General features: G+C 40.2%; 1 protein-coding gene across 1 annotated transcript in view; it reads left to right on the forward strand.

Moving 5' to 3' along the window:
• KLKB1 (kallikrein B1) overlaps positions 1–18,392 on the forward strand; it is a 132,526-nt gene that overhangs the window by 12,141 nt on the left and 101,993 nt on the right. Inside the window, exon 3 of the mRNA XM_029586946.1 lies at positions 12,569–12,728. Within this exon, the coding sequence (XP_029442806.1) occupies positions 12,569–12,728 (160 nt within the window). The remainder of the gene's footprint in view (positions 1–12,568; positions 12,729–18,392) is intronic.

Here is an 18,392-nt window from a genome sequence, read left to right on the forward strand (position 1 = left end):
AGTTATATAAGGTCTATGTAAATCTATTAGAAAAAGCAGGAAAATAATCATAGACCAGGGAGAAAAGTATACAAATGTTACCTATATTGGAACCAGGCCACGATGTGTAGGCAGTAATAGTGCTCAGAAGTTCATCAGTTATTACAAAAGAATTCCTTAGATTCTAACTATTTGAACAGTTTTTGTCCAGTATCTAATATCCTATTTCTGTTTTAAACTAATTGAAATGGCTGTTTTCAGGCAGTTTAAGAATTTTGTGAGGAAAAAGAAACTGCTTGATTATATGCATTTGGGCTTTAGTAAATATCATAACACTACTCACTAGAAAAGGGCATAGTCTTATGTATTGTATTGGACAATTATCTGATGTTTGATATGATTGACAACAGCATCTCACTGTAATGTTTATCATCTCAAGAACTGGGTGAAGTAGTGCTTTCTTGGTTCCTGTCTTTACTGGAAAATCAGACACAACAAATTGTTCTTAATCAGTACACTACTTCTTCCCAGAGATCCATACCATCACATTTTGTAACCAAATGTAACCATATAGCAATATAAAACTACAGAACAGAATCATTACCAAATTCAAGTAATTTTAAATAGTATAAGGTTGGGTGCACTTGTCAAACTAATTTTGACAGGTGAAATCAGCTAATCAGCATTTACTTCCAAGCTAAGTCCCATCCACTTCCTGTCCCACTAAGCCAATCAGTGTTCATTTTGGTTTAAACCTTGCCCTTTGTCCCATCATAGTCATGCCCCTCACCATTTTGATATCATCACAGGAAGTGGTCATAGTCATACTCTCAAAACATCATAGCCACTGTTCAAAGAATACTCCTTTTTGGCCTGTTTCAATGACATCGCTTTTTGAGGACATATACTTGAAATTGAAATAAATTTTATCAAGATGGTGCCGAGAGTATCAGCTGTAAATGAGTATGAGGAGTCAGCCATGTTTAATGACATCATTGAAAATGATATCATGTCTGCTCATGTACAGTTATAAAGAAACAAAATGCATTTTACCCGAGATGGAACCGATCATATGGAACAAGCATTTTTAATGATGACACAGGAAATGAGTTCACTGACTACCCACTTTCTGTCATTCACTTCCAATCTATGTCCCACTCCTTGTCCTGCCTTAGTCCTGCCCCTCCACAGTTTTGATGATATCATAGGACGATGTCATTTCCATGCCTCCAAAACATCATAGCCATGCCCAAAAACAGGCCTTCTTCTGGCCTATTTTGGTGACATCACAGAAGGGCATGCCCTTTCTGTCCCTTTTTGATGATGAATACTGAAACCAGAAATATGGCACCAACAGTATGGGGGCCATAAATAAGCATGGCGAGTCAGCCATTTTTTTATGAAATCACCGTAAATGACATCACGGCTGCACATGCATAGTAATGAGAAAACCAATTGCATTTTATTTGAGATGGCACTGATCATACAGGGCAGCTATTTTTTATGATGTCACAGGAAATGACATCACTGCTGAGTATGCACATTAAGCATCACCATGAAGCATGTGGAGAGAGCCATTTTTAAGATCTCAAAGGAAATATCACTGCTGAGCATGTGCAGTAAATCCTGTCATTTGCAACGGAGTCCAAAAAAAATAACAGGAAATGTTCAGAGGGCTAGTGCTGTTTTAAAATTGTATTTATGGTGAACAGTCTAAAGAGTGATATTTAAGGCTTTTTCTTTAAAAGAACCAGCCAGCTTTTTTGAACATAGAGGGGTTTTGTGAAGCAGCTAATCTTAGTGTAAAATATCCTTTGCAGACAGCTTAAGCGTAGGTGAAGAATTTCAGCCCCATGTCGCCCACCCTTCCCTTGTTGTTTTACAACACAGAGTGGACTTTTACGATCCTTCCTGTTATTCACCGCTGCAGGCAGAAGTGTAAAATTATATGATAGGACCCTCACAGAATAGAAAAATAGAAATACATTTCCACATTGTGCAAAAATACAAAGATATCATTATATTTATTTATTTATTTGTTTATTATTTTTTTTATTTAGCATTTTTTTTATATACCGAGGTATAGCAGAAATTGCCTTCATTCTGGTTTACATTTACAACAACTCACAAAAAGGGAGCTAATTAATTATAGAAAATTTTTTTGCTCTATTTATTGATATAATCAGTCTATTGTTGTTTTTATTTTTATTTTATATTACTTTTTATTTTGTTTTTTACTTAAAAAGTAATATAAAATAAAAATAAAAACAACAATAGACTATATCAATAAATAGAGCAAACATTTTTTCTATAATTAATTAGCTCCCCTTTTTGTGAGTTGATTGTTCTTTGGGTTCGCTTAGCTCTTTTGTTTCTTCTTTTCTTACATTTACAACAACCTGTTACATTTAAAGCATTTAACAGAAAAAACAGAAACTGGTTCTGAACAATAGATTAATATCAATCAATAAATACAATATAGTTAGGTATATATCTGTGCTCAAAGCATGTAAGGGGATAGCTGATACAAGGAAAAATCAAGAAGGTTTCTGTGAGTTAAAGTGGTAGTCGTTGGAGGGAGATTGCATGGCCAAGGTGGGACACGCCAAGGGAGTGGACTGCAGTCTTATCCTATACTGTCTTTGAGTGTTTGGCTGAGTAGCCAAGTTTTAAGATCTTTTTTAAAAGATTTAAAGTTTTCTTGAGAGCTCAGGTGATGAGGTAGGGAGTTCCATAATTTCGGGCCAATGATGGAGATAGCTCTGTTTCTTGTGGAGGACAATTTGGCTTGTGGTAGAGATGGAACATCTAGATGAAGTTTACTTGTTGACCTTGTCGTACGTAATGACCTATGTATATGTATGATATTGTCCAGGGCTGTGTAGTCTACTTTATGAATTGTCTTGTGTAGAATTGTAAGGACTTTGAACTCTATTCTTTTCTCTACCGGTAGCCAATGTAAATTGTTGAGTACGGGGGTTATGTGGTCAGATTTTCTTTTACCAGTCAGGACTCTGGCAGCGGCATTCTGAAGTAGCTGCAGTGGTTTTAAGGTCGTTTTAGGTAGACCTATCAGGAGAAAGTTGCAGTAGTCCAGACTGGAAAAGATGAGGGCTTTTAAGACAGTTCTGAAATCACGGAGATGAAGCATTGGTTTTAGGTGCTTGAGTATTTGGAGTTTATGGAAGCCTTCTTTTGTTCTTGTTGTAATGTGTTTTTTGTAGTTTAGTTCATTGCCTAACCATATGCCAAGGTCTTTAACGTTGTCTTTAAGTTGAATGTGAGTGTTGTTAATTTGGAAGGGTGGTGTGGTTATTGATCCAGAGTTTTTTCTTACAATTAAAATACATTCAGTTTTGTTCATGTTTAAACATAATTTTAGGTTGTTTAGCATATTACGAATTGCATCAAGGTGAGAGGCTGCTCTTGACATTGCATCTTCTATGGTGGAAGAGATTGGGATGAGGAGTTGTAAAACATCATATCTATAAGCTGAATATAGCTACTACCGTGTAGTCTATATTAGATAAAGTGTGGAAACTTCATCTGAAAGACAGCGCTTTGCTGATAAATATTATGAGTTTTCCCGAGGCATGACATATTTTTAAGCTTTATATTTATTAAATTTCCACAAATTATTGAACAAACATTTACAAAGAAAATAGGTTGCAATGATGAGTCAATCAGTAAGGCACAAATATGAAAAAGTAAACATATTATTGCATCTGTATATCTCAATTCAGCCCACAATAAAATATAAGAGGGGGAGAATAAAAATAGGAAACTAATATACAAACGGGCATATCTAAAGGTTTTACATATTAAAGAGCAGACAAAAAATCCCTAGCTGGTAACATTAGCATTACAAATGTCAGGTTTTTTTTTTTATCTAAAAATGATTTTAATTGTTTCAGGTCAACAAATATATAATACACATTTCCAAGTTTCAGCAAATCTTTACAGAGAAAACAAAGAAAGAATTCACCTCCAGTAGCAAACACCTCCTGACGTAAGTGCAGGAACTGCTTGCGACTAGTTTGAGTTTCAAAAGAAACATCAGAAAAGAAAAACAAATCTTTTGACCCATAAACATAGCATCCTTATTTCTAAAGAAAAGCTGCATAATAGAATTTTGGTCAGGTTCAAAGACTAAATAAATTTGCAGGGTGGCCCAAGTTTCTATTTCATCCTGAGAGTTCTCAAAAAGGCAGACAATCCCAAGGTATCCATATTGATCTGATTTTGCACAGCATCCGGATGGAACTCAGAATTCACAAAATGTTTCTTCTGAAGCAGATAGTAGATTTTATTTAAGGGAAGGAGAGACTCCAAAGGAATCTCTAACACATGAGTCATATATCACTTAAACAGTTCCTCCGGCTTAATCAGCGGTCTGGGGAAAATTCAGTACCCAAAGGTTCATAACCCTCAGACTGTTCTCCATATTCTCAAGTTTCCATTGTATTTTAATACTATCTTTTATTAATGCCATATAGGAAACCTGTACCGACATCATGTCCTTTCACAAAATTGTATTTTCTCAGTGTGGCTCTTGACAATTTGATCCACCCTGTCAATTTGATTCTTATCTCTAAGAAGAGATTAGATGCCTTCCAATCTTTTTGAAATGGAAGAATTCATGACACCAATAGCATTCCAGTAGACTCTAAGGATATCATACCCTGTTTTCCATGAGCAACCACACCAGGTCCAGGAAGCAGGGAAGGCAATCCAACCTTGATCGAAACACTCGGCATCGCCATTTTACTAACCGTCTTCCTCGATCCACTTCCTGCTTCTTCAGACAACGAAGAAGATCCCAAGAGCCTTGTCATGCTCAGGGGTGTCATCTGTGCTACTTCCTCCAGGGGCTCCACTTCTTCCAGGTTAGCCATGGTACTGATAGCTACCACTCCTGGGCTAACCAAAAGTGCAGGCAACGGAGGTACAGACCACATATTCGGGCTGAGGGAAAACTTGGCATCAGACCAAGAGGAGGCTTCCTTTTCACTCGCAGCAACAAGAGACTTTGATCCTGGAGTAGACACTGATAACTCTGAGGACATGAGCCATAAAATCGACTGCTGCATTAAGGAACCAGAAGAGGCTTGAGATGGAGGGAAACAAATTCCCCCTTTTCTCTTCCTTCACATGTCCAAGAAAACAAAATTGGAATATGAAAAAGTAAGCAAGTAAGCAAGAGCTCTAGGAACACGCATCCAACCTCTAGGATTCCATCTAGACTTTTGACTTGTCACCCAGTCAGGAGTGCATGGACCACTACTCACTTATTAAAACAGGTAATTTGAGAGTCGAGAGCTTTTCCCTGCACCATGGATATGATTGTATACAGCGTTTTTAACAACGTGATAAAAATAAATCACAGAAGGAACATCCTGTTTGACTACCTGTGAACATGAATAACGTGCAGATCTACCATGCGTTGAAGGAGCCCTGCATTTCATGGAATCTCTTTTTTTTTTAGATGTCCTGTCCTGTGACTGGTTACCTGATGTACAACTATTGCGGAGACCCATGGGGGTTAGTGATGAATACCCTCCCCCACAACCTTACCAGTGAACACTGGCTAAGTACCTGTGCGACAGAGGATGGAATTGCAGAGTTTTTTGATTCTTGCAGAGATAGTTTTTGGTTTCCTAACAATATTATGGACTTTTTAATCACTGCACTTCAGTTTCATATTACAACAGACTGCTCAATACCTTCTCTCCACAGCCTGCGGTTACACTGTGTATTTTTCTTACATCACTGCTGTAAAGGCATCTCTTCTGAATATGGCCCATTTGAAGCATGTTTCATAACCTTCAGATTCATTTATTTAACATATATCACAATACAGACACTTAACAAAATACCAAGATTCAAAGAAAGAAAAACAACCCCCTAAAACAAAATCTCCCATCAGCAAATAAAATTCACTAACTGCAGTAGAACCTCCTGAGAAAAATATTTATATACCTCCCACAAAGCCAAAACTAAATAAACTGGAATGCCAGCCCTTAAAGATCAAAGTCTGGTCCAAACCAAGGCCATAGATCAACATGCTTTTTCAGCCATTGGTTGATCAAACAAAAAGGTCTTACACATTCCTTTGACTGTTTTAGTGCAGAACATTAACCTTAAAGCCACAGGTAGTGAGTTCTACATAATCGGTGCTGCTACCGAAAAAGCACAAGTCTCTGCTAAGTGTGCTGATTTCACAGAAGGAATATCTAAAAGACCTTTCTGAGATGATCTTAGAGTCCATGTTGGATGTGTGTTTCCTATAACATACGTTAATAAAAATAACCTTGTAGAAGCTTTTTAAAAGACTCAAAGGCTAGTTGTTGTCTTTTTTTTTTATAAAACTATTTTTATTGAAAAGATCTCATTATACACTCAGTCATTGGTATGTGTCAAGCAAGCAATTTCTTTTTTTCACGGTGAAGGGGTTCTTTGGGTTTTGCTTTCTTTGTGAACTTGTCAGTAGCTGTTGCTGAAGGATTGTCCTTCAGACATTAAAGCAGGTCTCTGTTGCTCGCATTACCCACCACTGTGGTGGGCATGTTGAATTCAGCCAGGCTTTGCATGAACTCTTCACAAACTTTGGGTATCTTCCATTGTGAAAGCTCTTGGGTCTGCAAGATCAAGCAGATTAAGGCTGCTGATGGCATTTCCCTTGTACACAAAGGCCCCATTAATTTCAAATGTCTTTCTTTTTTGACAGTTTATTGAGCAGAACATCAGCATTTTTTCCTTAGTGCATACTGATGTTGCTTAACATCTCCTAAAGGATAAGGTCTGTGGATCTGATGTTTTCTATTGAAGTGTCATCATATCATTTTGTTCAGGTAGATACAGGTTTATTTTTTCTGTTTCCCCTTGTCTGCTAAATAAAAGGTAATGCTGTAGCACAGCAGAATAACATTTATCTTTTCATATTTGGTTATTCTGGAAGTTTGAATAATACCTTTAATTTCTTTGTCTAGTGAGTCTATGCATAGCTTGAGTTTTAATTTTCTCTGTGGGTTCCCTCAAATGACTGAGTTGTTGACTGGGGACCAGGTATACTTTTCATTTCTGAGAAAGATAGAAAAAAACATGACTGTACTGTTTTAAGAAAATGAGGTATACTCCCTTTCACAGATTATGTAATCAATAAACCTTATTTGATTTTAAATTTTGGGCCCACGTAGATGGATTAGGGCCTCCTGGGAGATCTCTGCTGTTGTAGATGATTGAAGAGACCAAAGATGTATTTTGAAATAACAATGGTATTATGCATACAAAGCCATAATCTGTTTTTGTAATTTTATGTGTGTTTTGAAAGTATCTGAAATAAAGAATGCATTTTAAGGTGAATTTGGTATGCCTGTATATATGAATAATACAAAATTTATTTATATCAAATAAAAGCTGATGTAAGTTGATAAAAGCTTTACAACTTACATATTTATCAAAACACACTCATACCACTCATTCATACAATACAATACAATATACATCTTTCTACTTGTCTCAACAATATATAATTTTCTACTTGCCTGTCTCAACAGTATATTTTAATTAACAAAAAATGTTAAAATATTCCCATCAATTCAAAACCATTAATAACAATTCCTCCACGTCCAAGTGGTACAATCCTTACGGTGGACGCTGTTGTTGTTATGAAAATGGTGGAAGAAATGTTTGGAAGCAATCGAGTAAGTTATAAGTCTGTTATGACTAATGAAATATCTGGGTAATAATTGTATGGGTACTGCTGAATTGAGATATTGCAAGGTATTCATGTATTTTGTTCTCTTCATTCAGTGATTGCGGTATGTCAGGATAAAAAATTTTCCCGGAATTGAAGACAGAATATACTGTTGTTTTTGACTATTAATCTGGCATAATGCTATAATGGATACTGAGGTAAGTGGCTGTATTGCTTTTGGTGGGTTATATTCTTTGGAATAAGTGAGTGGTTTTGAGTATGTGTTGCCATTACGGGTGTAGTGTGACCAGGCGATTTATGCTTTAAGTGATTTGGTGTAAAAATTGTTTAACTATGATTAATATGTTGAATATGATCTTAAATTTTTTTTATTTGATACTGAGGAAGTGGTTTAAATAATGAGAGGTGCACAATATAATAATAAAAATCTTTTTTGTATTGAAGATTTGTGGAATAGATCAGTAGATGTAAGTTTGGATGACTCCCTATTGAATAAGTGGTGATCTGCCTAGAAGATATAATTGAATGAATTCCCTGATGAAACCATGGGTGAAACAGGAGTCTCTTGTCGGGAGAAGAAAAGAAATAAGTGGAATTGTATGGGAGAAGAAAGAAAAAGAAGACGTGGACATGGAGGAATTGTTATTAACGGTTTTGAATTGATGGGAATGTTTTAACATTTTTTGTTAATTAAAATATACTGTTGAGACAGGCAAGTAGAAAATTATATATTGTTGAGACAAGTAGAAAGATGTATATTGTATTGCATTGTATGAATGAGTGGTATGAGTGTGTTTTGATAAATATGTAAGTTGTAAAGCTTTTAACAAAAGATATTTGATATAAATAAATTTTGTATTATTCATATATACAGGTATGTGATATATGTTGTTCATGAATTACAGTACCTGTGGTTGACCCTATGATATATATGTATACCTGAATTTGGTGGGGTAGATTTTCAAAGGGGTACTCGTGTAAGATACGCGCGTACCCCCCCCCCCCGAAAACCTACCCCAAACCCCCCCTGCGCATGCAAGCCCCGGGACACGCGTAAGTCCAGGGGCTTGCAAAAAGGGGCGGTCAGGGGCATGGCCAGGGGGTGCGGTTAGGGATCGGGGGCATGTCCGGGGGCGTGTGGGCGGTCCGGGGGCGTGGCCAAGTGCCCTGACACAGCGGCCTGTGTCGGGGCCTGCTGCGCCGGCGCGCGTAAGTTACTACTGCCCGGAGGCGGTAGTAACTTTGCCGATAAAGGTAGGGGGGGGGTCTAGATAGGGCCGGGGGGGGGGGGGGGGTTAGGTAGGTAAGGGAAGGGAAGGTGCGGGGGGCAAAAAAAGTTCCCTCCGAGGTGCTCTGATTTTGGAGCGGCCTTGGAGGGAACGGGCAGCGCGCAGGGCTCAGCGCGCGCAAGTTGCACAAATGTGCACCCCCTTGCGCGCGCCGACCCAGGATTTTATAATTTACGCGTATCTTATAAAATCCAACGTACTTTTGTTCGCGCCTGGTGCGCGAACAAAAGTACACGCGTGCGTATGTTTTTAAAATCTACCTCGGTATGCGCCAAAATCAAGAGATGCGCACACAAGTTGGGTTTGCTGCATCCACTGAATTTTAAAAGCTGCCCAAATGCTCACGTATCTCTCGCTGTGTGCACATTTCACTTGATTCTAAAAGGGCCGTGGGGTGCGAGGGGCTTGGGTGTTGCCAAGAGATATGCATGTATCTACTTACACACCTGGCACGAACTCAGGTCCACTGCTGCGTAAGTTGACTTCTGTAAGTTTGCTCTTGGGAAAGAGCCATTTCTGATGGATTTTAAAAGCCTGGGGTAACTGGGGGTAGTGCAGGCTATCAAATCAGGTGGGTTTGGAGGACATAGCTGTTAACTGGGTGAACTGGTGTAACTGGCAATGGTGTGGATGCACACTGCTTTTAAAATTCCCCGACGTGCGCGTTAGAATTTATATGCCTAGGTGTGTGCCCTCTTAGGCTCACATGTGCAAATTCCCATGCTATTTTCTAATATGCACGCATGTTATAAAATTGCCACGTCTTTGGGCGCCCATGCACCAGTTTGAAAGTTATTGTCCCTCTTTCAGCATATTACCCTTCTCTAATATCTTTGTATATTTGCACACTGTGGAAATATGCTTCTGTTTTTCTATTCGGTGAGGGTCCTGTCATGTAATTGTACACCTCTGCCTGCAGCTGTGAATAATGGGAAGGGAGATAAAAGCTTGCAAACTTCTCTGTGTTGCAAAACAACAAGGGAGGGATAGGGGACACAGGGCTGAAATTCTTCACCTATGCTTAAGCTGTCTGTGAAGGATATTTTACGCTAAGATTAGCTGTTTAAGAAAACCACTCTAATTTTAAAAAAGCTGGTTGATTATTGTTTTAAAAAAAGCCTTAAATATATCGCTCTTTTGATTGTTTGTTCCCTTTAAACAAAATACATCGCTAGCCCTCTGGACAATTCCTGGGAGGTTGTTTTTTTTTGGCTCCAGTGCATACTTGATGGTAATGCAATTTCCTGTGAGATCATTAACAATCATTTCCTCTGCATACTTCATGGTGATGTTTAATGCACATGGTTGGTGGTGATATCATTTTCTGTGACATCACTAAAAATGATTGCCCCATGTGGTTGGTACCATCTCAGGTAAGATGCGTTTTATTTTTATTGTGGATGCGCTGCCATGATGTCATTTTCTGTGAGGTCATTAAACAATGCTGGCTCCCCATGCTCATTTTCTGCCCCCATACTGTTGGTGCCATCTTGGTAAAACATTTTCTGGTTTTAGTATACATGAAAGCGAGACAGAATGAGGTGTGCCCTTCTGTAATGTAATCAAAACAAACCAGAAGAGGGAGTGTGTTCTTGAGAATGACTATGATGTTTTGAGGGTGTGGCTATAACAATTTCCTGTAATGGCGTCACGATGACAGAAAGGCAGGACTAGGCTGGGGCTGTGACCAGAAGTGAATGGTGCTTGGTTGAGAGACAGAAACGGAGCAGAGCATAGACTGGCGGTTACCACTGATTGGCTGATCCCACTTGTGAAAATTAGTTTGACAAGTGAAACTACCATTATACTGCTACTTTGTTATAAAATCCATTGCAATATAGATCCCTCAAACCATTATTTATTACTTAGTAAAATTTAATACCCTACCTGTAAAACATATTATCCTAGAAGTTTGTCTTCCCACACCTCTGCCCGAACCATGACACTGAACGAATTCCACCTGCCTCTGACTACAGCCTGCATCAATCACTGCTGCCTTCTGCCTGCCCCAACCACTGCTCATACTGACTTCACTTCTCTCCTCACTGGCCTGTAACACTCTACGCGATGGATCTACATCTCCACAGAGGCCCACGTCCAAGTTGGCCCATGCCTAAGTCCAGCTGGCCCTGGTACCTGAGGACTCAACCTAAGGGGAACGAGGGCTGATTTTAGTGAAGTTTCTGTTGGGCCTCCGCTTTAGCCAGCTCTGTCTGTTGACAGTGGGGACCTACAAGGTTCCTCCCTGTGGGTTGCGCCAACTCCACCTCGGTCCAAGGGTCCACTTCCACAACATGTACTGCCACTGAGCCACTGGACTGGCCTAATGTATTTGTTTTTGAACATGCATAAGAGCCAGACCCTCCAGGAATGGACACGACCACTGACCCAGTTTGATTCTTGATTCAGATCTTTGAATTTATTCAAAGGGAATCAGGGTAGAACACATTTGATTTGAATTTGATATACTTGTATTTTTTTAAACTCAGATTGAATTGGATTTATACAAATACTTTCAGGTTTGAACTTTTTGAAGTATATTAAGATAGAACTCTTTCAATACTTTGAATGTGAGTATGAATCTACAAATATTTTCTTACACACTAAGGGGCAGATTTTATAACCTGGGCGCATGGCCTACATTTGTGCGCGCTACCCGGTGCGCACAAATGTATGCCCAATTTTATAATATGTGCGAGCAGCTGCGCGCATGTTATAGAATCCGGGTTCAGCGTGGGCAAGGGGGTGCACACTTGTGCACCTTGCATGTGCCGAGCCCTAGGGGAGCCCCAATGGCTTTCCCCGTTCCCTCCGAGCCCGCCCCGAAATCGGCCTCGGAGGGAAATTTCCTTCTGCTCCCCCCACCTTCCCCTCCCTTCCCCTCCCTTCCCCTATCTAACCCACCCCCCAGCCCTACCTAAATCCCCCTACCTTTATTTCAGGATTTACGCCTGCCTCTGGCAGGCGTAACTTGCACGTGCCAGCCGGCTGCCAACACAACATCCCCCGGCACGGCCGCTGTGCCGGAGGACTTGGGACCGCCCCGGGATATATGCGCATCCTGGGACTTGCGTGAATCGCCGAGCCTATGCAAAATAGGCTCGGTGCATGCAGGAGCAGGTTTTTGGGGTTACGTGTGTAACCCTTTGAAAATCTGCCCCTAAGTCAAAATGATTGGAGATTCAAGTCAAGCCACAAATTTTCCAAATTTAAGTTAATCTAAACTGATATGTAATGTTTCCAGGTTAAACTTTGATCTTCCTGTCCCCCTCATTCGGGGTCACTAACTGATCCAGGTGAATTCTGACAGGCTGATTCAGTTTGGATTTTGAGACATAGAATCTATGAACTTCTAATTTTTCTAGGAAAGGCAAGACTAAAATCCATAGCTGCAGTGGCGTCAAACCCAGTACAGGATCAACTTGTCAGTGTTTGCCTGGGTTGGGTGGCAACTCTATAAGAGTTTAGATTTAATCTGAATCCCTTTGACCTCACTAAATAATAATAATAATAATAATAATAATAATTGTCAAAAATTGTAGGCTACATTAAATTCAATCTAGATTATTTCTTTATGTAACAGAATGCATGCCGGAGTTCTACAAAGACACATTTTTCAAAGGAGGAGATATTTCTTCAGTTTTTGCACCAGATGTTAAGTACTGTCAGACTGCCTGTACTTATGATCCACGCTGTTTGTTCTTCACCTATTTGCCAGCAGATTGGAAGAAAGAGACCGAGAGGTAAAATCTGTATATTTCTATATGGTAGTGACTCATGGAAACATTTTTGCCTGCTTAATAGTAGGTCTGTTACAAATGTAGGTCTGTTACCAATGAAGTTTTCTTTAGCCTGACTATCAAGTGCTTAGAAAAATTACTTAGGCAATGAAGTCAATTCACAAAGAGCCACTCAGCATACAAAATAACTGGTTAATTTTTAAACAGTTATCTTTAGGTGAATTTTTAGCCAAACCTGACCAACTAGATTTTCAGTTACAAATTTCCTAAACGTAGCCAGTCAAAATGTGACTTACTAAATTTAGGACAGGTATTTGTGGCTGAGGTTGCCTGCTTAATGTTCTCATAGCTAACTGATTAAGGAGGTCATTTTTCAAATTGCATTAGGGCCTTATGGCGGGTGTTAGGGCCCTAATGCCAGCAATAACAACATAACGCATGCGATAAATAATGCATCGCGAGATGCGAATGCAAATTTTAAGAATTTAGTGACGTGGGAGGAGTTTGGAAGGAGGGTGCAGTAGTGTAATACACGCTATCACGGGATTTAATGTCAGAAATAACTACAGCTTTTTTTCCTGGCATTATGCTGTGCGTTATGGCTGAAATGGGAGTTGCAATATTTATTGCAACTCCCATTTCAGGCAGGGAGAAGAGGGGAGGAGGGAGAAAGAGAGAGAGAAACCCTCTGGGGAGGGCACACATATTAGTCAACTTTTTAAACCACCGTAAAGATGGGCCATTCTGAACTCAGGATGAGGTTTTGATGGTGGGCTAGGTTTTGGGAGCAGTGTTACATGCATAGTCAGAGGTACGAACAGCACAGTAGACATCACTGAAGATTTTATGTGATTTGGAGTGATGAAAGGTAGCAAAAGATGAGATTTGTACAATGTACTCATGACCTAGCTTGACACACTGTCTACCTAGCTGCTGCTTTGTGGTAAAATAGCTATGTGATGCGATATCAGGAAAATAACTCTAACCATGCCCCTTTTTTATTGTGGGCTCTATTTTTTGCAATTTTATAGAAAAATGATAAATCTAGGGGTAAGTTAGAATACCACCCCAGGAGCCTCCACTTATTTTTGCCCAGCTAAATTTGGCCACCTCGTTAATTTAACTTTAGCTGTTCAGTGGAGAGGGGGTGGATTTTTTTTTTGTAAAGGTTTTAACTGGCTAAGTCCCAAAGTTGAGTACTTAAGCATTTGGAAAATTGTCCCCTGTAGACAACTGGAGGAGTGGCTAATTCTGATCCTTGAGAGCCACAAACAGGATATCCACAATTTATATTCATGAGATAGATATGCATGCACTGCCTTCATTGTATGCAAACCTATCTCATGCATATTCATTGTGGATTTCCTGAAAACCTGGCCTGTTTGTGGCTCTCGAGAACTGGAGCGGGCTATTCATTAACTACTGCCCAGGGACTGTAACTTTAAAACAGCCATGCGGGTGTACATGAAGGCGCACGCCCATGGACATGGCCATTTTATAACATGCACGCGTATATGTGTGCACCTTATAAAATTTAGCTGGATGCACAAAAATGTGTGTGCCATTTTATATGGATGAGCGTGTGTGTCGCTTCTACCACATAAGTGGGAGGGATTTTAATATTCATACACGCCAATGCAATTACCAGTTAAAACAGTTCATTTCCACTTTGCCCAGTTACAGGACAGGACTTCCTAACCCCCCTAGCTAGAGGTAATGGTGATGGGAATGCTTGGCAATAGTGAAAATAACATGATCAAATTTCAACCAATGACTGGAAGGGGGACAATATGTAAATCTACAGCTCTAGCACTAAACTTTCAAAAGGAAAACTTTGATAAAATGAGGAAAATAGAAAAAACTGAAAGGTATGGCTGCAAAGGTTAAGAGTTGTTTGTTATTTAATTGCTATATGTTAAGGTGTGATCCACTTAGCTTTATTATTTTCATTTTAAGCGGACAAAAATGTTTTTAAATAAAGAAATAGATAATGAAATAAAGAAATAAAACAGGCATGGACATTGTTTAAAAATACAATCTTAGAAGTCTACTCCAATGTATTCCATGCATTAAGAAAGGTGGAAGAAAGGCCAAATGATTGCCAGCATGGTTAAAAGGAGAGGTAAAAGAGGCTATTTTAGCCAAAAAAGCTTTCTTCAAAAATTGGATCTATCTGAAGAAAATAGGAAAAAGCAAGTGCATTGTCAAGTTAAATGTAAAGCATTGATAAGAGAGAATTTGAAAAGATGATGGCTAGAGATACAAAAGCTCATAATAAACGCTTTTTAAAATATATCCGAAGCAGGAAGCCTACGAAGGAGTCAGTTGGAAGTAAGATGATCGAGGGGTTAAAGGGGCACTTAAGGAAGATAAGGCCATCATGGAAAGACTAAATTAATTCTTTGCTTCTGTGTTTACTAATGAGGATGTTGGGGAGATACCAGTTCTGGAGATGGTTTTCAAGGGTAATGATTCAGATGAGCTGAACCCAATCACAATGATTGACAAACTGAAAAGTAGCAAATCACCTGGACCGGATGGGATACACCCCAAGGTTCTGAAAAAACTCAAAAATGAAATTTCAGAGCTATTAGTAGTAATTTGTAACTTATCATTAAAATCATGCATTGTACCTGAAGACTGGAGGGTAGCAAATGTAGCCCTCATATTTATATAAACAGGGCTCCAGGTGTAATCCTGAAAATTATAGTCCGTTGAGCCTGACTTCAGTATCGTGAAAAATTTTGGAAACTATTCTAAAGAACAAAATCATAGAACATATAGATAGTCATGGTTTAATGGGACACAGCCAGCAAGGATTTACTCAAGGGAAGTCTTGCCTCACAAATCTGCTACATTTTGTTGAAGGGGTTAATAAACATATGGATAAAGATGAACCACTAGATGTAGTGTATTTGGATTTTCAGAAGGCGTTTGACAAAGTCCCTCATGAGAGGCTTCTAAGAAAACTAAAAAGTCATGGAAATATCAGAGAATTGTTTAGCTGGGCATTGTTGCACTTCCATTAACCTAGGGTCTGGGTTGCAATCATATAACCAAGAAGTAGAATCTGTAGCTTGGGATCTGCCTGGGGCATAGCACAACTGCTACAGGCATTTACAGTTGCAGACTTTATAAACCAACATTTTGTCCAAATCCATGTTATGATTAAGCAGTGTTTGGGTGTATTCTTGGGTACTGAGGCAGATGGCCATGCCCACGGGGAGGGGCCCCGTGGGGAGCCACAGAACTGGGCTAGACTCAGGATGCACAAACACAGAATTAGATCTTTTATTGTACAGCTTGATGTATACCACCAGAGGTGGCAGTAGAGAGGTAGTCTGTAGGTAGCAGTCTCGGGACCCTCGGCAGAGGGGACCCTTCTCACCTCGTTGGTATAAGGAGATTCCAGTGTAGGTTTCCCAGCAAGGCACTGCTGTGGATGAGACAGACTGAGAGTTAGATTACTCACTAGATGGTAGCTGTAGGTATGCGATTCCACCAGGCTGAAGTAGATGGTACTGGCACCGAGGCAGGGGGAGCAGGCCCTCGAGGAGCGAGTACCTGATCCCTGTAAGGCACCTAAAATAAAGCAGAGGGCCCCCGAGAAGTGGTTACCCAAGTTAGTCAATACCCCAAAGGGCAGAGGGAGAGCTTCCAGCAGCAGCACGGAAGCAGCAGAGTAGCTTAGACCGGCCGAAACCAATCCTTTGCTAACTCAGTGAGCTAGCAACAAAGTACAGGCTATATACCCGGATGGCGTGACGTCACTAGAGGGGGACGCCCCCGAGGTTCGTGCCAATGCTGGAATAAAGATGAGGGTAGTGCGTGCACGCACACCCTAGTAGGGCCTTGGGAGGAGCATGGCAGGAGGCAGTACCATAGCCGTTCCGGGGACGCCGGAGAGGGTGGCTTGCAGACGCGGCGGTAGCCATTTTCACAAGGTAAGCGGGAGGAGCTGTGAACAAGGTGAGTCAAACAGGGCGAAGCTGTCTAGGACCAACGGACGCAACAATCCACAATTTGAAATTAGGGAAATGACATGTAAGACATTCTAGATAGTGTGAAGGGTTCCAAATTTTGAAAGCAAGATGTACATAATAATGCAAAGAATCTGGAATGACTTGAGGTGCTGGGGCAGAAATACTGTTGCTAATGTCTATAGCAGAAAAATCTGTTTTGGACTTACCAGGTTGTAGGGAGCACTGCATCTACTCCCCTGGGGTTGTCTGGTTACACTTAGTGGCCAGATTCAGGATCCATGACTGCAGGATTCTGAAGAGAGGCCTGGTGCATGGGCCCCTGGCCCGTGAATGTCACAGCAATGACCAGGCTAGATACATTGGGATGCGGGAGAGATGCTGGAGGACTAATAGCAGGAGGTCATCCCCTATTTTAGACATCAAGTGGTTAATGTGCCCTGTCTGTGTCACCTAACCCCGTATGGGAAAGAGTGGGATTGTAAGGTTTACCTAGAAAGGAAGTAACCTGCATTAGAGATTCCGTTCCTCTTCCTCCCTGCTATTGTGTCTGAGCACATCAGCATATCCCTTATGAAGAGTCATATATATATAATGATGGTAACTTTCAAAGCGGAGCTTGAGAATGCATTGGTCTGTTTTTGCTTTGGCACACGCCAATTTTAGAACTTGAGTACACACACATGCGCATGTTATAAAATAGCCTCATCACCCACACATGAGCGCCCAATTTTAATAAGGCGCATATCTAGCTGCATAAATCCCAATTCTACCATGTCTGTCCGGGGCATTTTAAAACCAGCGCACATCCACACCCTGACAAGTTTCACCAGTTCATTCACCATTTCCCCCAGTGTAGAGCTAGGTCCTCCAAACCACCCTGGTTTAATAGCCTGCACTCCCCCCTAGACCCTTCTTACTTACATTTTCTCCATAGCAGAAGAAAACTTACGTGGCAGAGGAACTGGGCCCACAGTGGGGCAAGTAAATATTTAAGCAGACACCTCTTGACCATGCCCCAAAATGCCCATGCCCTGCCCGTACCATGCCTGTTTTTGAAATCGAGTGAGATGTGCATGCAGCAGAAGATATGCACGCATCTGGGCAGCTTTTAAAATTCAGTGGGCACGCAACTCTCGAACCCAAAATGTATTATTTTTCTATTCCAGTTTCCCAAGTAAAGTATTCTTTCATTCTGCCACAGAAGAGTGCTGAATTATTTATATCTCACAGTAAGCAATCAGCCTGGAGAGTGTGGGGGTCCCTGTAGAACAAACCCAGTTCAGACCCGGAACAGAATATGAAGATATTGTGTTTGCCAGACCCTCCACAATGGAGTCTTGAGTATTTCCTAAATATACATATTGTTTTGTCATTGATAAAGTCAATTCCTTATATGTGGGAGAAAACTGGTGCTTATAGATTTCTTCAGGCTCTCTTACAATGTGTGTATTAGGAAGATTTGGGTTCTTTGATTAAACTTACCTCACAAATACATTTAAACACAGTTTAGTAATTAGCTGTTTTGCATTGTTCACACTAATCTGGTTTGGATGTGAATGCAAATGCAATTCTTTCTCGTAGAAATCTGTGTTCATCTACTTGTTTTATTTTTCACTATTTGTACACTATCTGGTGCCTCTTGTTATTGAGGGAGATGCATTTTATATACTGAGAAAGAAGTCCA

This window comes from Rhinatrema bivittatum, chromosome 1, assembly GCF_901001135.1.
Source record: "Rhinatrema bivittatum chromosome 1, aRhiBiv1.1, whole genome shotgun sequence".
Lineage (NCBI taxonomy): Eukaryota > Metazoa > Chordata > Amphibia > Gymnophiona > Rhinatrematidae > Rhinatrema > Rhinatrema bivittatum.